This window comes from Nesoenas mayeri (genome assembly GCF_963082525.1).
Source record: "Nesoenas mayeri genome assembly, chromosome: 14".
NCBI classification, from domain to species: Eukaryota; Metazoa; Chordata; class Aves; order Columbiformes; family Columbidae; genus Nesoenas; species Nesoenas mayeri.
In genome coordinates, this window is record NC_137556.1 from 7,385,218 (window position 1) to 7,408,938 (window position 23,721).

General features: G+C 52.5%; 1 protein-coding gene across 1 annotated transcript in view; it reads left to right on the top strand.

Moving 5' to 3' along the window:
* FLT4 (fms related receptor tyrosine kinase 4) overlaps window positions 1-23,721 on the top strand; it is a gene marked incomplete at both ends in the record, with an annotated part of 54,163 nt that overhangs the window by 10,973 nt on the left and 19,469 nt on the right. Inside the window, 7 exons of the mRNA XM_080353502.1 lie at window positions 10,659-10,755; window positions 16,868-17,142; window positions 20,638-20,750; window positions 21,603-21,765; window positions 22,013-22,152; window positions 22,764-22,932; window positions 23,424-23,541. Coding sequence (XP_080209628.1) covers window positions 10,659-10,755; window positions 16,868-17,142; window positions 20,638-20,750; window positions 21,603-21,765; window positions 22,013-22,152; window positions 22,764-22,932; window positions 23,424-23,541 — 1,075 coding nt within the window. The remainder of the gene's footprint in view (window positions 1-10,658; window positions 10,756-16,867; window positions 17,143-20,637; window positions 20,751-21,602; window positions 21,766-22,012; window positions 22,153-22,763; window positions 22,933-23,423; window positions 23,542-23,721) is intronic.

The window sequence follows — 23,721 nt, forward strand, 5'->3', positions numbered from 1 at the left end:
GGACAGCTTAGCTGTGTTCTCTAGAGCCTGTCCCTCTTGAGGATCCTGCAGAGAGCAAAGTAAGATTTTTTTATTAACCACATCAGAGAAGAGTCTGGGTTTGGCCAGCTCTGGCTGCTTTCAAGGATGGCAGAAAGCCAAGCTGTGCAGTGTTTTCCAGGAGGGCTGAAATTTCTTATCTCCTACATTGCTGTAAATGTGTTTACCTCAGGGAACTGCACCTCCTCTCCTGCTCATGTGGATGCCAGGAGGGCTCTTAGATCTGCGGCGAGCACTCAGAGCTCTTCCAGCAGCCCGCTCTGCTTGCGCACGTCTGACCTCGTACCTGAGGTTTCCTTCCTCTGCCGCTACCTCTGATGACTAATTCTTCTTTGAAGAGCGTGTGCCTGTGATCTTCCTGCCTCCCCCTGTGCCCACCCCGTCAGAGGCAGCAGAAGGGGTCGTGCAGATGCGGGTGTGCACGTGCGGGTGTGCATGCGAGACGCTGCGCCGCGGAGGAGCGTCCGTGCTCTCCCGCTCCCCAGGCAGCCGCTCTCTCTCTCATGCCCAGGATCACTCTTCCCTTTGCTTTTTTTGGTTGTTATTATTATTAGGTTATACTTGGTGCTGTGACGATCATGAAGTTTAAATTCCTTCTGCACTGTGCTTGTGCTTTCTACTTTCTGGACCCACCCTCGTTTAATGTAGCTTTTTCATGTCACCGTGGTTCTGAGAGAAATCCATTTTCTTTGTTCCTTGTTATCTTTCATTAGAAGGAATAGAGATTCCTCCTTTCTTGCTGGAGTATTATTTTTCCAAGCTAAAGCAGCCCTGTTGCTGCTGCCCTACCCTCTGTGGCTCAGGCAGGGATGGAAATACAAAGAGGCTGCATGGTGCGCTCACAGGGAGCCTGGAGCAGATGGGGAATTGAATCCAGGTTTTCCAAGGCCAAGATCTAATTGCAAAACTCTTTTCCCCACTTACCCTGTTCATCAGCTTCTTTCTCACTCAGCAGCTGCAGATCAGCTTGAGGATGGGTTGTGCTGCGGGGAACAGGCACTGCCAGCCCCAGGGCAGCTGTTTGGTTTGAGGGCTCTGAGTTGATTACAAATCACAGCTAAGTAGCAAACATCTGGATGCAAATTCCAGGGACACGAGGATGGAGGAGCAGGTCTTTTCTGCTTGGCACAGTGCTTCCCAGTCCAGCTGCACGGCTCACAGACCCCTGAAGAAGCCCAGCATGGTCAGCTTGGCTGCAGCAACCTGGGCGGGAGGCAGGCAGGGTCCGAGGGTTTGCTCACACGGGGGAAACCTGCCCTGAATGGGGCACAGGAATTTCTTCAGTCTCCTGCTCAGCCTGTCCATAAGCCAGCGGTCTTGGGAAGAGCTAAACTTCAAAGGCCGGCAATTAAGCCCACACACATCAAGTAAAAAAACAAACCTGCTACTTGCTGCTTGCTTTCCAAATGCTGCTGCCCTTTCCTCTCCGTGCTCAGTGCCGACCCTCGGGCTCTGTCTGACTTCCCAGCCAGCTGCCTCTGCCTCCCCATCTCCCAGCGAGTGTTGGATGCTGAGGCCTCGCTTAGCTTGAACTCCATCTTCCCCAACAGCACATCTGTGGCTTGCTTTGACAGGAGCTTCACCTGAGCACAGCCTCTGGGAACAGCCCGTGGTGGAGATGTAGTTAATGATGTCCAAACTGAGAGTGTGCAGAGACATTGGTTTCCTCTCCACAGCTTCTTGGGCTTTTTCCTTCCTCTGTCTCCATGCAGCAAAGCCCTGGTGCTGTGGATGGAAGCCCCTGCTCAGGTGCTGGGGCTGGTCCTGGCTCTGCCCAGGCTGTCACTGGCCTTGGCTTGGGCAGCTTGAGATCTGAAAAAGGGGATGATGCCCTGGTGTGGGCAGGATGCTCCTGGCCTGATGCACCCACTCTGTTTTGGCAATTAGAAGTTTAGTGACTCCAAGACCTGGATGTCTCACTTGGATCACTGTAAGAGCTGGTGATGACTTGTGCTCTGGCTGCTTGTCCCTCTCTTTGGGAATCTCTCTGTGGTTATCCCACAGCGGCAAAGCCCACAGTTTAGCTGAGTTGCATGTAAAGGTGCTTTGTCATCTGCCTCAACCTTATCAGGTACAGCGTGAGAAGCAATGGATAATAATTTCCTTTAGTGGTTTACCTTGTGTCATTTCATAGGCTCTCACTTCTTCTCAGTGGCCAAAGATGTCTCTTCAGTGTCCCGTGGGTTTGTACCCTCTGCTGACACAGGAACTTCAGCACACTGAAGCCCCTGTGATTACACCTGGATATACACGGGGTAGGATTATACTCTGAATCCTGCAATGGTCAGGCAGCTTCTGAGCAGTTCCAAATAGGTTAACTGGAGGTAGCAGCAGTACAAGCTTTCCCCAAGCCACCTTCCGAGAGATCCCAGACACCCAGGTCCCAAGTGAGGGATCTCCCGGGTCCATTCTGGCCATCCCTTTGGATGGCAATGCCTGTTTGCCAGCTACCAGATTTGGTCCCACACTAATTTCACTCAAGCTGTGGACCATCCATTGCATCCCTTCAGGTTAGAGACGTGATGAACGGTGCTAATTTCTGTTACTGGCCCCCTAAAGCCATCCAATCCCTCTGCTCTTTCTACGCCACGTTAATCACATCCTGCAGGGGCAGAGAATGTGAGCAGGGCAAGATTTTGAGAGAAGTAAATTAAAATGGGAAGAGAAGCAACCTGACAGTCCTTAAGATGTGGGAGGATAATTTTAATTGAGTTTTGCAAGGGTTTAGCCATGCAGTTAATAGCGGACCCTGACAGAGGGGTGGCTGTGTATGCTAAGCAGGGCAGCTCACCCTGGGCTCCTGCAGAGCCGCGGCAGTGACAGAGCAGGAGCTGCCACAGGCATTTTGACAGATCTGAGGATTTCTGTTCCTTGGGAAGTGAATCCTGTGGACAGAATAGGTCCTATTCCTGTCTGAAGGCACTGGGCTCCCCCCTCCCTGTGCATCCCGCTGAGCCGGAGCTGTCCTCCGAAATGTCAGGGAGAGGAAGCAATCCTTGGCTTGTTAGTTTCTACAAGGAAATAAAACGCACAGATGGCTCGAGCATCCTCTATCTCAAAGGCAGGAAAAGGATTCTCCGGGCAAGATCAGGCAGCCAACAAACCCGGAGTGATTCAGGCAATGGGGGACCAAACAAAGCAGTGTCTGGCCAGCCCCTGGCCAACAGCAGAAGGTCTGGGAGGGTGTCCCAAAGAGGGGAAACGAGCTCTCTGATGTGTGGGAGCATCCCTCACCCCAGCGAGAGCAGCAAACAGCCAACTCCCCCGGGCCCAGGGAGGCTGCTGACAGCAGAGATCCTGGAGGAGGTCTGCAGGGTGGCCCCGGCTGACCCGCTGCCCCGGGCCGGACATGTGGCTACCTGACAGAGGCTAACTTTGGCTCAGGACTGAGCCTCTCGGGGAGGATGGAGTAGGGAGCGAGCACGGGGGGGTGTAGGGAGAGGAAAGACGGCAGGAGACAGAAATGCAAACATGGTCTGACAGCCGTGGGGCAGGGGGAGGGGAGGAGGAAAAAGCAGGGTAAACCTGGCAGGATGGAGCAGGAAACCGGGCTGGAGCAAGGCAGGGCGATGGTGAGATAGTGCTTCCTGTGCAGGGAGAAAGGCAGACAGATAAACACTCCCAGACAGGCGCTCGTTGACCCCTCTTTGGGATGCTTTGGGATGACGTGGTGGCAGGTCCCAAGGACATGGGTTGTCTGTGCCCAGTGCAGACCAGAGTCCCAAAAGCAGGGACTCTGCTGCTTCAGGGCAGCTGGCTTGTGAAATACCTTGATTTAAATCCCTCTCTGGAGGCACTAAGGGACTGGGACTGAAGGACATGAGGGTCACTTTGCTCCTCAGGACAGCCCAGCTCTCTTAAAAGTGGCTCCAGCTTTCACATTTGTGTCCCCTGATTAGGCTGCCGGCTAGAAGTCCAAAAGCTGAAGTAGCCCAGAGGGCTCATGACTTTCTTTGCCTCATTCCCCATCAGTGGGGGTGGTTATGAGATTTTTGTGCCTTGTCAGAAAATAACTAGTTAATAAAAGTTTATGAGCACTGGGAGGCTAAATGGACCTGTTGGTGTGCGTGCATTTTGACTCGACAAACCTTTTGGACCGAGGCTGTGGGGCTGTTTGGCCAGACCCACGGACGCTGGATACACGGACATGGTGCCACAAAGTGCCAGGGGCTGGGAGAGCGGAGCAGGTCACCTGTTCTCATGGTGCTGCCACTCTGGCTGTGGCTTCTTCTGCTTGTGTCAGGACCATGCTGCTGTTGCAGGGTTCACTGCTCATGCCTCTGCCCACCCCATCCCACTCCCCACATGGGTGGCCGGTAGGAGATGCTTTGGCTGGGGTCTTCCTTGGCCACAGGTGCTGAGCTGAAGGAGAGCCCTGATTTTTCTGTGTCCTTCAAATGCCCTGTCCCTTTGGACACGCATCCTTCCCCCCTACCTGGCATTGCTGCAGACCCGTGGCGTTTGAGGTGTCTCTGAGGCAGGTGCCAAGAAAACAGCATTTCCACCAGCTCTGGTAGCCCCTTCGTCAGCCCTCAGATTGGTCCCTGCCCAGGGGTCTCCTGCTTCCAGGCACCGACAAACCCACAAGTGTCTTGGGGCATAGTTAATGTCTCGTTAGGCTTTTGCTATTGGGCAGCAGGGATCAGACACCTCTGTGTTTGTGAGTATTGACTGAGTTGCTATATAATTATTATTCCCTTGCATTACCTGAAGGAGGACAGCTGGTTAGAGGAGCATCTGATGCTTTGGAAATATCCTCAGAAAATGGCGAAGGCACACTTTGATTTGATGACATAACAGGGCTTTGAGGTTCATGGATGAAATTCTCCAGACCAGGGGAGTGTTGTCTCACCATCAGCACTGCCTGTTGTGAGAGAGGAAAGGTGCTGCCTGGGCCTGAGTGAGCTGCTGCTGCGTGGGGCTCTGCTGTATGGCTGGGACAGCGATGCTGCCATAGTGTAAGGCAGGGTGCAGAGGAGCTCATCCTGCACGGGGGAGCACAACCCCCATGTTGAACCTCTTCTGGGTGAGGTTTGAAGCGATAGGCAACCCTGAGTTGAAGAAAAAGGAATATCTTTCATGAACCCCATAGAAGAAGGGACCTATTTCTTTTGCCCTTGTGCAAATGCATAGATTGTGGGGGGATTTCCAGCTTTCCATCATTATAAGTTTTAATTTATTCATCGCTTGCACCTCAGTCTGTTTCCATCTTGCCCACAGAGCCCTTTATCATACCACCTCTCTGTTTTTACCCTAGCCCCAGAGTGAGCATGGCCGGCTGTCACTCTGCCCTCGCAGCCCTCATCCCATGCAGAATCTGCTCCATTTCGGTGTGAATTCCCTGCGTGGTTTGGGGTTCGCCCTGCCCGCTGTCAGGCTGGAGAGAAAACACCCAGTTTTTCATCTCACCGTGGCCAGAGCCTGCCATTCATTTCTCAGCCTCGTGTGATATCTCACCTCTCTACGAAACAAGCCTTTTTGTGTGCTGGCGAGTACCAGGAGGAGGAAGAGGAGGAGCTGACAGCCTCGCGTTCAAATTCCCCCTGCTGTTCTGCCAGCTGCCTGCTTCTTGCATGACGTGACACTCGTGACATTCACACTTTGTCACTCCAGCCCACAGCTGGATGCTTGCCCCATGTGTGAGGATGAGTCGCTCTGCGGGAGAACTTCAGCCCCGTAGGTGGGAAGCTGGCCCAGCTCTGCCTCTGGTACATGGACCTCCCGTGTATCTGCGGGCAACTGGGGGTCCTGCAGCACCTGGCACTAGGGCAGGCAGGGAAGAGGTGACTGCAGCAGAGGGGGTAGATATCACCTGCAGTGCCTGGGTTAGTTCCTGCAGAGCAAGATGTAATGGTATACACGCAGTTTCACCAAGCAAATGCTGCTAATTCAGACAGACCCAACCTGGAAAGCGGGAGGAGAGGTCTGCAGAAAGGGCAGAGCAATGTTTGTCATCCCTCTCCCCCCGGTGCCAGCTATTGCTGCTTTTTTGCTTCAAAAGGGGTCATTCAGTGCCTGCTTCCCCAATAGTGAGGTACCGGAATTTTATTGTTAGCTGTCCAAGGGCAGGTTTTTCTCAAACAGTGACTATGGTGTGTGACTGCATCTCTAAGTGCATGCCCTGCCCCACTTGCAATGGCAGGGCCCCCCTACTGGCTTTCCAGCCTGCTGGGGCACCTTGGGGCAGCCAAAGCTTTGGGCTGGGGATAAAACCCAAAGGAAATGGGACACGTTTTGCAAGATGAGCCACATCAGGCTATATGGTAGCACTGGGTGCTGATCAATTCCAGGGCATTCAGAGTTGTGTCAAGCTCTGGCCAGGGACAGGCTCATCTGAGGTGCTTTGTGTTGCAGCCTCAGGATGTGGGTAAATTCAGGGGCTCCATTCTGGAGCCTTGGTCTGGGAATACAGTTATGCGGTAGAAATCTGCTAGAAATCACTCTGTAGAAAGTGTTCTCGAGTTCCTGCCTTGTTTTGTCAGGATGCTCATTGACTGGGAATCTTTGCCTGAACATGGCAAAATAGAGATGGGGAGGTTGCAGGGTCAGAGTAGCTTTGCTGGGGGAAAGGACAGGTTTTTTTCCCCTTCCAGCCTGTTTTTTGCCCCAGTATAGCACTGGCGTGAGCAGGCTGGACTGGGCTGGGTGTGCAAGGTGCAGGGAGACAAGCAGGAGTGTGCAGCCTCATCTGGACCAGGTTTGCTCTGTGCATGTTATTTTGCAGCTCTGGCCATAAAATCCCAAAGCAGTAAGTTTGGTGGCAGGAGCCTGAGCTGTGCCGGTTGGCTGGGGACACATGGTGGCCGTGGCCAGAGCGGTCCAGTCCAGTGCCAGGGAAGGAAGTCAGCAAGAAGGACAGAGTGTGAACAAAATCCCTCTCCGGAAAGGTGCCCCGTTAATCAGTCAGCAGGGCCAGCTCAGCAGAGAGGGAGGGAAGGGGAAGCGGAGAGGGGCTGAGGTGGTGTGTGGGGGCTCAGAGGGAGGATCCAGTGCAGGCTTTCCTGCGAGTGGGAGCAGACAGAGAGCGGGAGCCGTGCCATGCCATGCCATGCCATGCCATGCCATGCCATACCATACCATGCTTGCACCTCCACCCACACACAGCCTTTGCACGGGTTTTCAAAGCCACTGCTTGCTGTGGCGGTGCTGGCTCTGGCACAGGCGTTGCTCTGCAGTGGTTTAGCCGTCTGCAGCCACCACAAGGGAAAACCAGGCCCATGGTGAGACTTTCCCACAGCATGCTCAAGGTTGGGCACAAGGCTAGAGCCTGCGGGCTGCTCGGTCTCTGTGAGACACCCTGGGGTGGGTAGCGCGTTTTGGGGTGAGTGTGGCTTCCCCGCCATGCAGGGAGAGCCGTGGGATGTGGAACCCTAGCAGGCAGCTCTGCCGTGATGATAGCAGCAGTGATTTCGGGGTGCAGAAAGAGGTGGAGGGGGCTGGAGAAAATGAAGGAGCCGCCAGTGATAAGACCCTCGGTGCACCCTGTCCACTTTCAGAGCCACATGTTGAGAGATCAAGGCTAGGAAAACTGCTGGGAAACGCACTTCTCTGAAAATGGACAAGGTGTGAGTGGCTGTGGGATCCTGCTTCCTCTCCCCGCATCCCATCAATCCCCCTCTGTTTATTTTAATATCCTGCTGCCAACTTGCTTGGAAACCATCTTGAAAAAACAAAGCTCGCCGGGGCTGCCGCATGCCTTTTTAATTACATTAATGCTCTCCCCTCGCAAGGGCACAGTGTGGTGTGCACAAGAGGGTGAGGTCTGCTTGGAGGGCTGAGGAGATAAAGCATCCGTGGGGTTGGAGGTGGGGAAGGAGGCACTCAGAAGAGAGGAGACACTCTGTGCTCTGGAGACATCTCCCTCGCACCCTGGGATTTGCCAGAGACACAAACCATCTGTATGTCGGTTAGCAGAGATTTAATGGCCAAACCCAGCACCAAGTTGAGTGTTGGGGAGAGTAAGACACAGGAAAGAACCATAGAAAGGCATGTGCTGCCTCAGAGAGCGGAAGGGTAGGGGCAGCAATGGGGTGGATCTGGCTGGCAGGCACAGAGGGACAGAGGATATTTTGGGGAAAATCTGATGGCCTTGAAGATGCTTTCGCAGGCTGGGAATAGTGCTGTGCATCCCTTTGTTTGTCCTGAGTGCCATGGCTGGCTGTGAGCACCAGCACCCAGAGTGCCAGCCCCAGAATGAGGTGTCAGGGTGAGCAGTGGGTCCCCAGCATGAGCTAGCGCCTGACGCAGGGAGTCCCCGAAGTGCTGGCACGGAGGCTGGACGTCTGTGAGGGCCGGCCCGGTGCTGGCTGCCGGCAGCAGGAGCATCCCCAGCCCCGCAGCGCTTTCGGAGGCAGCAGTGGTTCCTTTTCCTGTTGTACTCGCGGCGGGCCATGGACAGGATGCATCTGCAGGAATCCCACAGCCTCAACCTGCACAGACCGTACTTTTTCTTTCTTCCCCTCCACCCCCCTGGTGTTGTTTGCTCACAGGTCACCAAGCAGCACGTGAAGGGAGGCAGGGAATTATTTCTGTGGCTGTCCTGCTCCCCCATTAGACCCAGTGGTGGGGCAAATGTGGTACATGGCAATGGCTGATAGGCTCCCGCCAGCCCAGACCACTTTTATTTAATGGTTAAAGCAAAAGGGACGGTTTTGGTTTGAGACCCACTTGGGCGCCTGTCACAGCCAGCCCTGGGGATTGCCGTGCCAGGGTTTTGGGGCCCTATGGCAAGCTGTACCTTTCACATTTTGGGCTGAGTTCTGTGGTGGTGGCGGGTGCCCTGGCCACTTGCCAGAGCAATGGACCGTCGGGCTATGGCCATCTGGAGAGCAGTGTTTGCACTGGGATAAGTGTGTCCGGCATTAATAGGAAATACAGCTTAGCGGTCAGATTCCTTTCCCCTCCGCCTTTTTTTTTTTTTTTTAATAAACCTTGTTACATTTTGAAGGGATTTTACCAAAAATGTGCTCATTTATTTTCACAGCCCAGGGGCACATTTTTGTATGTGACGTCTGACGTCCCCTTCCTCGGGGAAGGGGAGGTTGGAGGTGCGAGGCGGGGTGTCCTCCATAGGGGCCAAAAGCCACTTGGTCCCTGGTGCCGCTGACCCAACCGGCGTGTTGGATGATGAAAAATGGCTGCTGTTGCCGTTGTCATTGAGAGAGGGGAGTCTGTGGGACAGGCCACGGGGAGCGGGACCCCCGCGCAGGTGGAGGTGGGCTGGGACAGCCCCTGGTCTGGCACCGCCTCGCGCGGGTGAGGGAAGAGGAGGCGGGGGATGGCGGGAGGAGGTGGCCGGCACCCCGCCGTTGCCATGGGGGCAGCCGCGGGGACAGCCACCTCGGAGCCACGCGCGGGCGGGAAGGAAGTGGAGAACAATCGGGGAGAACAAGGCCGGCAGCCCTGGCCTGGCCGTGCTGGCGGTGCCGCTCGGCACGTCCCTCCACCGCCGTATCCCCCTTGGCAGCCTCTCCTGGTGGCGCTGGACCCCGGGCACTGCATCGTACCCGCAGGCCTGGCTCCCCATGCCACCGCTCAGAGGCTTCGTGTCAGAGGGCCTGGCAGCCATTTGGCACCTCCTGGGGCAGGTCTCCCCATACAGAAACATTCATCACTTGGCTCTACCATGGGGCTTCCGAGGCCCAAGTCCTCAGGACACAGCTTTGGGAGAGGCAGCACATGGCATTCCTGCTGCTTGTGAAACCTGTGGAAACACCACGTCCTCGAGGCCTCTCCCTCCCTGCCAGATCTCTCTGATAAATGGGTTTGAATGCTACGAGGGACACAGACAGACATACACAGAACACAGCTGCAAAAAATCTCATGTTTCTGTAGAAAATTGAGCTAGCAATGTATTTTTGCATTCTTTTCTTCCGTAGCATTTAGCATCTACCTGAGTCACAGCTTCACATTTTGCAACATCTTTTTTTTCTATTTTTGGTTGCTCTCTTTTGCAGTCACTGAGACTTTTCTTTTGAATTATCTCCTGTCTCCAGAAGCTGGAGTTTTAAGATAAAGATCATGAAGTAATGACAGAAACACTGTGCTAATGAAAAACGACAGCTACCTCTCTGAGGGCAACCGGTACTTCGAGATGCTTTGTCCACGAGGAACTCGCTTAGGGTGTGTGTCTGGCATGCCAGAGATGCGAGCACACACGTGGGACTCTCCCAGAAAAACCTGGGAGAAGTGTGCGATAATCTGTTTACCTGCCCATCCTTGAGCCTGGATAATTTCACTTCTGTCCCCTTGATTACAGAAAACTACGTGTATATAGAAAAATCTCCAACCAGACTCTCTCCTCTTATCAGATAACATCATTTCAGAGCAGTAGTCTAAGTGAGCTCAATCTCAGTCACCTGGTGAGGAATGGCCACACCTGGATTCCTTGATTTCTTGTCTTCCACTCTTTTTCTAGCCCTTCTCTGTGCTGGTCTGAGCCCAGGGGCTCTCTGGCCCCAGCCATAGAGCTGTCATTGAAGAGCAGATTCCTACAGGATGTTTCCTTCAAGAGGTTTTGTCCCTTGCTGGGCTTGTGATGCCAAGCTAGGGGCTGCCCACAGTGGTGGGTCCAGACTAGCAGAAGTCTGCATCACCCCCCGTCTCCTTTCTCTCCACAGATCTGGTGAGCGGCTATTCTATGACCCCCCCTACTCTCAGCATCACCGAGGAGGAACACGTCATCAACGCCAAGGACACACTGACCATCACCTGCAGGTAAGGCGCACGGCTCTGCCTAGACTGCTCTTACCTGGTGGGTGTTGGAGGACCAGGCAGGAAGAGCCCACTGGGGACATCTTGGCTGTGGTATACCTGCAAAGTAGCATGGCCAACCAGAAATCTGCCACAGTCACCAAGTGTGAATTCATCTAATTAATTAATCGAAAACCTGAAGGTGTCTCAGAGGAGATGGTGATAACCTCTGCTGTAGTCTTGCAGGCAGAAGGAAGACAGAGAAGCATTTGTATGATCTGATAGCTTCCACATAAGCTCTTCAGGGAAACTGCTTTCCTGACTCTTGTGTCTCTCTCTGATGTTGTTTATTCTCACCTCATCAGGGGCTGCTAGGGTTGTAGTTCTGGTTTCTGAATCTGGCAGGTCATTTTGGGGGACAGTGAGAAATATCCACGGCAGAAGACAAGGCTGCACTTAGGAGTAGCTGTGAGAGGCTTCCAGCTGGGATTGAACACTCTTACTTGGACACACGGAGGTGAAGAGAAACCTCAGCCAGGCCAGGTTAATAACTCCGTGAGAGGAGCTGGGGAATCCCTGGTCATTTTGGAGATTGTGGCTCTGATAGGTGATATGCCTGAACTGATTTATCCCATACTGGGACACTCAGCTGTACATGTTCTCAGCACTACCCCCTATCTCAGGAAAAAAAACCCACACAAGTGGGAGAACGGACGAAGGTCAATTTTCCTGACAAAGCTGGAGTTTCCCTTCAGCAGCTGAAAGCAGATCTGTGCTCAGGATCTGAGTGCTAGGGCCCAATGGGGGTATAAATTCAGTGTGGGCCTCAAATGGGTGTTTCTCAGTGTTATATATAACCATGGAGCAATTACGGCAAACACTTGGCTGGCACTGTGTTCATGTCTTGTCATAAACATATTTAACTTTTCCTGGAACAGATGGCATTGCTTTTACTTTGTGAATCGATTCGTAGCCAGGGAACAGGAACAAAGAAGAGGTGGTTGAAGGTTGTACTGAACCGATTTCACTTGGTCTGGGAAGCTAAGTGGTTGTGGGCTCGTTCATAAGGTGACCTGAGGAGCTGTGGTGTGTGCTTGGTTGTAGGAAATGCATGAGGTGGAGGACTGTGGTCAACCATATAGCTGCTGTGGGGGCATAGAAGAAGAGGAGGGAGTCTGGGGACTCCAGGGCTCTGCAATGGCAGTTCTTTCCACAGAGGGATGTGGGAGCAACACTCCGTTAAAACCTTGGAAGAGAGGAGAGATTCAGTGAGATTATTCCAAATGAGCTTGTAATCAGGCCAGACTCTTTCTCAGCAGTGGCCCAGGGAAGGACACAGAAAGTGTCTTCAAGACTGTGCTGCTTGCAGATTAAGCCAAGACTAAAGCACATACTGAAGGTAGAGGAGTGCTTAAAGAAAGTGTCTTCTGCAGTCAAGCATGAACACACCTGCTTAGAGCCATGAAGTAGAAAGCTTTTGCTTTCTAACCCTTCTGGACTGTGAACGACAAGATTGCCCTTTCCATGTGCATTTGTTGTGTATTGATTAATATGAAGGAAACTCACATTAAGTGGAAAAAAAATAATCTTATTTCCAACACAGACTCGGCATGGCCTGCCCTTGCAGGGACTGTTGTACAAGCTATAGAGTCACTCCAAGTGTCAGCAACCTCCCTCTTTCCTGCTGCAGTGCCAAGGCTTGTCTTTCAGGCTCGCTGCACAGCATCCTACAGCGTGCTGGCATGGACACAGCTGAGATAAGGAACATCTCTACCCCTGGCTCCCAGGTGCTGTGCAAAACTGAACTGGCCAGGCGAAGTGCAGAAAGGCCATCTGCAAACAGTACTAAAACCCAGGCACCCTCTGCCCCTGCTGCTCTCTGGCTGACCCCTGCCTCTGCACCCTGCTATCCCAGATGTGCTCCTCAGGGGCTGTGCACTGTCCTTTGCACCATCTGCAGGTAGATAAGTCTCAGCATCTTCTGTGTGGCCCAGAGTTTCCCCTTTTCCCTCCGAGATCTCAAGCTTGTGTTTGTCTAATATCTTGAGGAAAGGATTTTGACTGTGGGACACTATTACTTCATTTCAATGAAAAGTAAATCTTTCCTGGTCGCTGGATCTCTAATTACACCCAGCTGCTTCTCCAACCTCTTCTCTGGACCATGGCCCACCCTGGGAAGACCTGGCTTGTGTTAATGGAAGCTGAAGGGAAAAACATGCAGACCACCAAGAGAACAGGCAAAGGAGAGGGTGGTGGGGCAGGGTAGGGCAGAAACACATATGAAATCAAATCCAGGATCCAGGGATTCCCTGCTGAGCGTTGTGTTGGAGGTGGCTTCAGTTTGACCCTTGTCTTCCCTTGAGAACAATGTCCTCTGGCTGCTCTTCGAGCTGCCCTGGCGCCAGGAGTACAGGCCTGCTTGAAGCAGTGCTGCAGCAGAAAGCTGAGCTCAAAAACCCCATGTGAGACTCCCTGGAGACCTTTCAAGCTTCACCCACCGAGCGTGAGAGTCCCGCAGCTGACTGAGCTCTCAGGCTCCCTCACAGCAGCCTGGATCTCACCCACCGCAGCTCTGCAGCCCCCCTCCTGCTCCACAGCCCGCCTCGCCTCATCGGTGACCAGAGTCCGTGCCCGGCCATGGGATGAGCGATGCCTCTGGAGCTGGGTGTGCTTAACAGAGATGCAAAACCACGGCACACCTGCAAAGAGCCAGCAGATGCTGCAGCTCTGCTTTTGCAAATGGCATCACATACAGGCACGTTCCCCTGTCACCCTTGAGAGGTCCAGACAGAGTGAGGGATCAGCATAGGAGCATTCCTGAAATTACAGATCATGCCAGGGCTGGCTGAGAGCCCCAGTGATGTTTTGATCTCAGCATATGGCAGAGTAGGGCAAAGGGGCTGATGCCTACATGGACAGTTCGTCTTTTATTAGCTCCCATCTCAAGAAGGAAGAATATTGTGAATCTCTGCATTCATTCCCTCAGCAGCCTGTGCTCAGGGAAAGCAAAGAGCTTGTGCTGTTCCAGTTCATGAACATTGGAGCAGAGCCCACAGAAGCCAGCTGCACAACAGCAGAAACCTCTGGAGGGATCAGCTCGATCCTGGCTGTGCCATCCCATCCTATCCTTTCCCATCCCATCCTATCCTTTCCCATCCTATCCTTTCCCATCCCATCCTATCCTTTCCCATCCCATCCTGCAGGTGCTGGGCACTCAAGTGAAGAGAGACCATCACCCAGCCATGGTATATAGAAAAATAAGGGCAAGGTTGCCCTTCGCTGCCCAGCGACTCATTCACAGAGCTGACTCACAAGTGCCTGTGGATGCGCAAACCCTACTCTGTCAGAAAGGAAGAATTTGACCCTGGAGCCCTCTTGACTCCTATGGGGGAGATGAGCACTGTGGCAGGGCTGAAGGAGCCCGAGGACAAGGCAATGCCCTGCCATGGCTGCTCTGGAGCAGCATCTGGGGACACACAACACCTGCTGCTCTTTCCTACATGTGTGTGACTGCTGTGAACAACCTCTGTGGTGCTGAAATAGGATCTGTCTTATCCCAGCTAAGCCACACAGCCACAGCCAGCTTTGCCCATCACATTCCACACTTGGTAGCTTCAAAGAGGATTGAAGAAAAGTGGTGCCAATTGCAACATCTCCCTTGAAGAGCATCTGTCCTAACAAGATTTAGGAAAACAGCTGTGGAGAAGCCTACAGAGCATCTGTTTCCAGCTGGCATCAGCAGAATCTGTCACCCAGAGGCACATTATCACAGAGCTGAAAGAAAACAACTTGCTAACAAATCTTCAAAGGTGACACATAAGAGGGAGGGAACCATCCAAAACTGCTGCCTGGACCTTTCCCCAAATGTAGAGTGTAGATTTAGAAATAAACCCAAGTGAGCCTGGCATGCCCTCATCCCTGTGTTCTTCTGGTCCTCAACACACTGGTGATTCTAACTTGGATTCACTAATGCCTACACCTTTGTGTCCCCACTGGATCTGGTTGCACAGCACATGATGCAAGGAATGCCTTAGTTTAGAGCTGCCTGTGGGCTGGTCTGTGGGTCTGTTTGTACTGGCCCATCTGTGTTTATATAAATACGTGTCACTCAGCTACTGCTAGCCTTGATGGTTAATAAAACAAGTGGATCTGATAATGCGTGAAAATCCCAGTGAGTAAACAAACAGAAAGCGGAAACGCTGGAGACTTGCACAATTACCCTGCTCCACGTGAAGTGCCAAAAATGCCTGAGCAAATGCAGAGGGCTTTGGGGCTCCTTTGCACAGTCGGGGTCTGAAGCTCTTGGCTCTGGGCTGAGAGCAGGGCCAGCCCCAGAGTGGGTGCAGCAGCAGTGGGCATGGCAGAGGGCACCAAGTGTTAGCGGTTTGGTGATCCAATTCATTATTATTTTCCCTGTGCATATATAGGATGGGAAAAACTCAAAGTTCAAGAGTCTTATTTTTATCAAAGTGTTTGTGAGACTCTGATCCTTTGGAAAAGCCTGCTGTGAACCATGGACACAAGCCACCAGAGCTGTACTTCCAGTCTTGCCTCAGGCACTGATGACACTTTTAGTGAACGCAGAAGTTTGAGCTGGATCAGAGGGGCTGCATGGCTGTCCCTGAGGGCACGTCACTGCCTCTGGAGCCCTTGTGCCTAGTGACACAGGGAGAGCACAGCATACTGCCTCCAAATTCATCCTTGGAGAGCTGGGCAGTGGGAGCTGGAAGAGAGCAAAGTCTGCAGGAAGATAAATCAGCTGCTGAATACAAATACAAAGGGGCAGCTCTTTTCCCCGCGCTTGGACAGAAATCCTATCCTCATTGCATCTGAGCCATTGTGATCTCCGATGGCACCTTATCTCACTTCCACTGGCTGTCCCTTGCTGGCTGGATCAAGCTATTGGTGACAGCCACAGTCTGGCTGTGCTTAAAAGCATCTGCCCGCAGAGCTGCCTTGGCAGAGGGAGCTGCGTGTGCCAACACACCAATTCCCAACTTGAATAATAGATGAACCCGGTTTCTCCTAATAGAGCAAACGGTGCTGACAAAAGGCCATTTTTACCCCCACAGCTGTCTCTTGCCATGTCTTTTTTTTTTTCCACATTCTTAAGTGACTTTCAGCTACACTGGCAAACTTTCAAGGGGAACTAGGCCTTCCTCTGAAAAGGGCTCTGATTTCAAAGAAGGAAACTTCCAGCATGGAAGAAAAGCTTGTTTTGTTTGTAGTAAACAAGTGCAGTTATAGCAAGGGATGGCGGCATGTGCATACATGTGCATATGCAAGCATCCCGCTCCGGAGATCCTCAGCTATATATAAATGCACACGTGCAAGCTCTGTCTGGGGGTTTCTTGCAGTTCCTGGAGTTTTCCGCTTGTCTTCGGACTGCTGGTGAACAGGCTCTGCGGTCATGCCCTCGAAGGGGTGTCTGTAGCTCCGTGTCTCTGCAGAGCGGGAAGGGGCAGCAGCCCCAGTGCTGGGGGGTGAGGGGGCTGCAGGGGGCTGTGCAAAGCAAGGGAACCCCCTCCCACAGCAGCGGGGAAGGAAATACAGCTGGCAGCTGGAGAGAAGGCGATCAGCTGAGCCTCTCCTTGTTTTCTGCTCTCTGTGTTTTATCCCTGACTCCCTCCTGCTTTTTTCTTTAGCATTTTTTTTCCAGTCTGCTCTCCTTCCCTCATTCTCCTTCCCACTCCATTCATCACATCACAAGCCCCAGCCAGCAGCTGCACTGAGCCAAAGGAACTCATCACATCCATGTGTTTTTTTAATAGCTCTGAACCCTTCTTATAATGAGAGGGAATAGAAAATAAATAGAGCCTTTCCCTGAGGACCCCTGTGTGACTCCCTATCCTGGCATCAACAGTCAAGGGAGGGGGAATGTCTTTGTGAGTGGGCTGATATCTTACAGCTTAGCATGGCTGGAGAGGTGGCCTGGGGAAAGGGATGAGCCTCTGCTTGCCCAGCGATTAGTGAAGCTGCCTGTCATCTCCTCGTGCCTGTTTTCCACCTGGCAGGATGGCCGTTCCTCCTTAGCACAGCCCAAGAGCAGTGCCTGGATGGGCCACAGGGCAGTGAAATCCCCATCACATTCACCCTGCTCCCCCCAAAGCTAACTCTCCTCTTTGCCCATGTCTAGAGGACAGCACCCCTTGGAGTGGTCGTGGCCTGGGGTCAAGGTGGACCCTGCTGGGAAGGAGAAGGAGACTGAGTTGGTGGCCTCAGCAGCCCCCATCAGCGGCCGGGCAATCCGAGAAGAAGACTGTGAGGGGACTGGCATGAAGCCGTACTGCAAGGTCCTGGTGCTGACAGAGACCCAGGCGAACGACACGGGTTACTACCGCTGCTACTACAAGTACATTGATGCCAAAATCGAGGGCACCACAGCAGTCAGCACCTATGTGTTTGTGAGAGGTAAGAGCCATCTGTCGGTGTGCACCTTCAGGCTGGGGGAACTCAGGGGTAGTCTATGCACCAGTATAATATCAGGAAGATTAAAAAACCCATCTGCCCCCTGGCCTCCTAAAGCAGAGCGTGGCTGCTGCTGGCTCAGGGAAGGGGCCAAGGGCTTGCTCCCTGCACTTTGAGGGAACCAATATCCGTCCATTTCTGGGGGATGGCAGCAGTGCCTGGGATTCAATTATGTCCCAGCCTGGGGGCATCACTCCAGCTGGGCTGGAATGCAGGAATTTAAGGAGTGAGAGCTGGGCCTCAGGGACTCTCAACTGCTAAAAAAAGCACAAGAGTTAGCTTTTGGGCAGCTGGGGGCTCTCGGAGATGTTAGTAACTAGGGATGACAACGTTCTGTAAAGCTGAGTTGAGAGGGAGAGAGGAGGAGTCGCACAGACACACCATGTGCAGCTTCCTGCTGTCCCCAGGCTGGATGGCCCTGGAGCCACCCCACCGTGGCAGACCCACATGCTCCTCTCCACACTGTCTGAGCAGAGGCTGCCCATGCACCAGGGTCGTAAGAGGAGTTTTGGAGGAGGAGGGCTGGTCCACCAGGCTTGGAGCTGGAACCGCAAGTGGCTGCAGGGCCAATACTCAGCTTCCCCATGCCCCAGGGGCTCCTCTGCCATCTCCCCCACTGCTCACAGCCTGCTCTAGCAAGATAAATGAGCACTGTCCCCTGGAAACAGTTGGCTGAACTATTTCTCTTTCCGCCCCCATTTATTAGTTGGTGCAGTTGTCATGAGCCAGGCAGGTCATGACATACAAGATGCATTTTTCAGAAGTCCCAGGGCAAAGCCAAATTTGCCTCTGCAGCTATGCAGAGAAAAATGCAGAGGCAAATCAGAAAAGCTGGGCAGCTGCTGGAGAGGAACTGGGATCAGTTTGGGCAATTGCCTCCTCTTCCCATAGGCTCTGCTGCCCATCCTAACACAGGACAGAGCTTCCCTAGATCCCAGACATGTTGGACAAGGCGGGTTCAGACAGTATTGTATCAGGATGGAGGCAGAAAGCTTCTTACACGTGCTAAAAAGAAGTACAACCTGACAGGCTTACATGCAGGGAATGCATTTGCAAGAGGCTGATTTTCTGTGTGATCCTGAAAATGTAACTTACTTCACTCTGTTGTCCACCTTTTCTCACCTCCAGCCTCATCTGCAGCTCAGTAATGACTCTCTTGTTTACCAGACAGCAGCACGCATGCACATGTAGTTTAGGGGCAATAAATCCCCCATTGTCAGGGCCCATGGGACTCACAGTGCCTGTGGACAGTGCGTGTGCAACAGATCCAGCCAACACCTTGCAGTGTTGCTGTGCGCATGGCTGCACAGCACATGTTCATACTCATTCCAATCAAGCTGTCCCCTGTTACGGCTATCAAACATGCAGGAAACCCCAGAATCCGCCTTTCCAGACAGGACAGGGACATGTCAGGAAAACCCAGGCATACGGTAACTGTAGCCATTGCAGAGCATCCAGATAAAGCTCTGCCTGTTCCTGCTGAACTGGGCTGTAATGTGGAACTGTCCCTTGAGAGCTTGGAAGGGCTGATGTAAGTGTCAGGGATGTTTGGAGACAGCATGATCAGACCACAGATTTATCCATCAACCTCATTTCTCATGTTGAGAGCTTAGTGGAATTGCCAGAAACAAAATATCTGTGCTTGGCTGGAAAATTGGGTTTTCTGTATTTTACCTGCAGCTCAGTTCTCAAGTGAACTCCCCACTCATATGTCTCATTTCCCATGTGTCCGGTTAGGTGTGTGTTTTATTACAGCTACAGATAGCACTGTAAACATACAGAATGCCTCATCAGGGTGGAATAGGATATGTACAGCCCTCATCTCATAAAGCTTAGCATATATTAATGAAGAAGATGCTAAATTATTCCCATCCTAGTCATTAAGACAGCCTTACAGAAAATATGTGATGTGGTCAGAGAGGGGAGTTAGTGCATGAATCACAAGCTCATTGGCAGCAAGACCAGCCCAGTAAATCAGTTCGTTCTTGGCTGCCATCTGAGCTTGGAGGGGCCCTCGTAGTCTCTTACCTCTGGCAATTGTGTACCTCCTCCCTCTCATGTGCCCAGGTCTCAGGAGAGGAATGAGGAACATGTTCATACTCGGAAACAAATCTGTGATTTCAGAAGACAGCAATCCTGTGGTAGCACAAAATCCCAGGAAATAAAGATAAGAATTCTCTGGGAAATCAATATTTTCATAGGACCTGACCAACATGTTTCCTGTGCATGGCTTGTTTCACCCAAGCTGTAGAAAAAAGTGCTTCACCAAGAGTAAGTCTTTGCAACATGACACTCACTGAAGCAACAGCTTTATAGATCAAAAATTAAAGGAATTCCCTTATACACTTAACACAGTGAGCACTGGGTTGGGCCCAATGTGATTTGAAAATCAGGATCCCCAAATGGGGATCATTGCCAAATTCATCTCTGACTTGTCATTTTACCCCAGCCAGCCATGGCTTGGGGTACAAGTGTCTTTTGCATCTTGATCTCACCAGCTCTTTCCAGTGTATCTGAGAGAGAATCAGAAGTGGGGTCTGTGCTGCCCTGGTAGCTTGCCAGCTCTTTGGGACTGGGCTGGACTTTGTGCTCTGTGACTGGATGGTGCCTGGCATGACGGGTCAGGGCCACAACAAATCTCCTTTATATGCTGCCATTAACTCCCTTCCACCACAAAGCCCTACTTGGGCTTTTCTCATTTGACACAAGCAACACACTGAGCAGGACGGGGCAGCCCCTTCTGCAGACACTTTGCTTCTTGGTGTTCTCTCCACGTTGAGTTTAGAGTAACACCCCTGGCCTTGCTAAGTCATTTCGCTGATTAATTTTGGGTGGTTTTGCTCTTCCTGTCAATATTTGTGCTTGCAGCAGTTGGGAGGCAGTGGGGTGGCAGCCCTGGAAAGCTCAGCTCATCTGTTTATCTGCCGGCCGGGATGGCTGCAGGATGACATCTGCATACCATTCTGTTGCGGATCATTTCCTCGCCCTGGAAGGTCATGCTGCCACTGCTGCACCAGGGCAGCACAGCCTCACGCTGTCCCCGCCATGGGTGCGCACACTGTCACCAGCTGGGCAGGCGCTGAGCCCAGGACTGAGATGTGCCAGTTTCACAAAGGGTCAGACCCAGGCAGAGACCCTGAGGGGGCCAGGAAATGGGAGGTCATTTCCAGCACTGCCCAAACGTCACACAAGTGCCGCTCCACCCGTACAGTGTTTGGTGCGGAGGCGACTGCCTCGGCTGCTCCCTTTGCATTCCCGAGCTCCAGGTGTCTCCTCCAACTGTCACACGTTGCAGACGGGCTGTCCAGCTCAGCACTGCTCCCTCTGGCAAACTCATGCTGTATTGAAGAAAGCCAGAAAGCCTCCTTTTCTTCTGGCTGGTCCCTCTTCCCAGTTCTTGTCTGTTTAGTTGTTCTTCTTCTTCTATGTCTTCATCAGATTTTGAACAGCCATTTATCAACAAGCCAGAGACCCTCCTCATTAGCAAGAAGGAGAACACTTGGGTACCATGCCTCGTGTCCGTCCCAGATCTTAACGTCACACTGATTTCGGTGAGAGCTCGGCCAGTGGAAGACTCCAGACTGAGTTGTGTTGCATTTGTTCTGCCTTTGTAATCACCTGAGTGGAAGCAGGATAGGCACTGCCAGGAATGGAAAATGCATGGGATACATTTTCCATGGAAAGTACAAGCCACTGGCTTCCTCGTTTTATTTACTGGTTGAAGCTGTGCTGTCCAGTTCCCTTGGGCAGACCCCACGGGTTTCCTGCCAACCTTACTTCTCTTCCCTGGAGCTCTATGTAACAAAACAAGACTTTGTTTTAATCCCATTTCCCCACAGCATCCCCTCTTTGCTCTGATCTCTGTGATCTACAAGCCCCCTAGGTGGTCAGCATCCCCACAAGGGAGGAGGCTGCAGCCCTGGGGTTGATGACTAAAAACAACTCTGTTATCAGTTTGTTTGTGCCTTTTTTTTTTTTTACAACACAAATACATCCTTCCAGGATGAGTGTTACTATTGTACAAAGCCCTCCAGGGACACTCTGGGGGACGAGGACCTTTCCCTTGCCCGGGAAGGACACTACCCAAGGTCAGCACTCATCCCAGTGGGGCTGATGTTTGGGACAGTTTCCTTAGCTATCACTACAAGTTTCCATTCCTGGAAGTCTCTGGCCCACTCTGCAGATGGGGAGGCTCATGGTGCAAGACACAGCTACTCGACTGCTCAGGGTGTAGGGGATTCCTAGATGACAAACCCTCAGGGGGAGTGGGCGAGAGGCCAGCACAGCATGATGCTGCATCGTTTCTTCCCACAAAGGGGATGTGTTAGTCAGTGCAAAGCCTGGAAGGGGCGGGAATGTTGTTATCTTCTTATTTCAGTTGGTAATACGTTGATTTCTTCCAGCAAAATTCCCTCATCTACCCTGATGGGAAAAATACTTTCTGGGACAACAAGAAGGGGGTGCAGGTACCCACACACTTGATCAGAGACTCCTTGTTCGTCCAGTGTGAGACTGTCATTGATAAGAAGGTCTTCAAATCCAATTTCTTCGTCATCCATATAGCAGGTGAATATTTGGGAGGGTGCGAGGGGGCAGTTTGGATGACTCTAAAGTCCATCAGTGTGGTTCATAGGGTTGTTGTGGTCCTCCTTAGCAACACATACTCTGCATGGTGCTTATATCTCCTTCACTGCGTGCCAGACAAAGATACACCAAGCAGCAGGACGTCATGCCCAAGCCTGCTGTAACTGCATAATCTGAGTCAAAGAGTTAACAGATCAGAAATGTCTTTTCTTTGCCTCTTCTGCACCAGGGAGCGAGCTGTACGACATCCAGCTGTATCCCAAGAAAGCCATGGAGCTGCTAGTGGGAGAGAAGCTGGTCTTGAACTGCACAGTGTGGGCTGAGTTCAACTCTGGTGTCCGCTTCCAGTGGACTTACCCTGGCAAACAGGTACCAGCAAACATAGCAGCTCCCCGTGCACTAAACCACTTCCCTCTGAATTGTCCCCTCCTACCTCTTTGTTGTTCCTCTTCACACCATTGGCAGGGCTCTTCTTCATGATCCCTAACCATGTTGTGCCCCGGACATCTCGGTCAGAGTGCTTTCCCATTTTTCTCTCTTGCAGCAGAAGGCTGGCAGAGGGAAAACGCCTTTTCCCAGCAGAAAGCACGCTCCTTGCTGAGGTGTTATTGCTCTGGGGCTCTCCTGAGCAAACACTGGCCTCACTTCCACCAGTGCAAATCCAAAGCAAATATTGTTGGCTTAAAAGGAGCTATTCTAGCCACACAGCCCTGGTTACCAAGAACCTGTGAGGGGGTCCATTCCCTGCTGTGTTTTCCCCCCATGGTAGACTCTGGCTCTTGTGAACAGTGAGATAGAGGAGTCCCCTGAGGGCATCACTCTGTTCATGTACCTATAGGGCTCCCAGCCTGACTACTGGGCTGCAGACCAGAGCAAACCATGTGCTAAACTCTGGCCCCAGCCTCACATGGTCAGTCACGCAGGGCTTGTTGCCTTTCCTTCCCTTTCTTTCAACTCCTTCTTTCTGCCATCTCCCACAGACGCAGCGGGCAGTGATGGAGCCTGAGCGCCGGTCCCTGCAGACGCACACGGAGCTCTCTAGTATCCTGACCCTCCACAATGTCAGCCAGCAGGACCTGGGCAAGTACACATGCACCGCCACCAACGGTGCCCAGATGCTGGAGGAGAGCACAGACGTCATTGTGCACGGTACGGCACCTTCCGATCCCTCACAGAGCCGCAGCCAGAGCCGAGCTGCAAAAGAAGCAGTCCCCAGACTGCTTAGGCAGCGCTTGGCCCAAGGCTCCCGCACCTCCATCTCACTTTGCTTTAGTGAGACCCAGCCTTCCTCCAGTCCCTCAGCCCTCCCGCGCCCCAGCACCACACTGGGAGCGCGATCACGTTCAGCAAGGTGCCAGAACAACGAAAGAGAGATGCAAACACCAAATTGGCCAAAATGCCAGTGGGATGGCAGGACACACGAGTCTCGTGGCCCTGTGGCATGGCTGGCCTGGGAGACGTGCAGCTGCAGCACTGGGCAGCTGTCTCCTGCAGCGGAAAGTCACGGGGCAGCACAGCCTCCCTGTGTCCCCAGTAGCTCCCAACCTGTGCTTGGTCCTTTCTGTCAGGCCCTGTGGAGCCTGGTAACAGCCTGTCCCTTTGTGTTCTCCTCTCCTCCATGCTCCCTGTTTTTCTTGCAGAAAAGCCCTTTATCAACGTGGAGTGGAGAAAGGGCCCGGTGATTGAAGCCACTGCAGGAGATGAAGCCGTGAAACTGCCAGTGAAAGTTGTGGCTTATCCCCCACCAGACTTCCAGTGGTAACGCATCTATCTTAGACTGAGCCATCTTCTCTCCTCTGTCCCTCTGCCAAGTAGGAAAGCCTAGCCTGGCCTTCTTGCTAGGTCCCTCTGTGGCCAAGATAGTATCAAACATCACTTTTTTCCACCCATGGGGGTAATTTCTCCCACCTGCCCTGGCTCTCAGCTGCATAGCTTGAG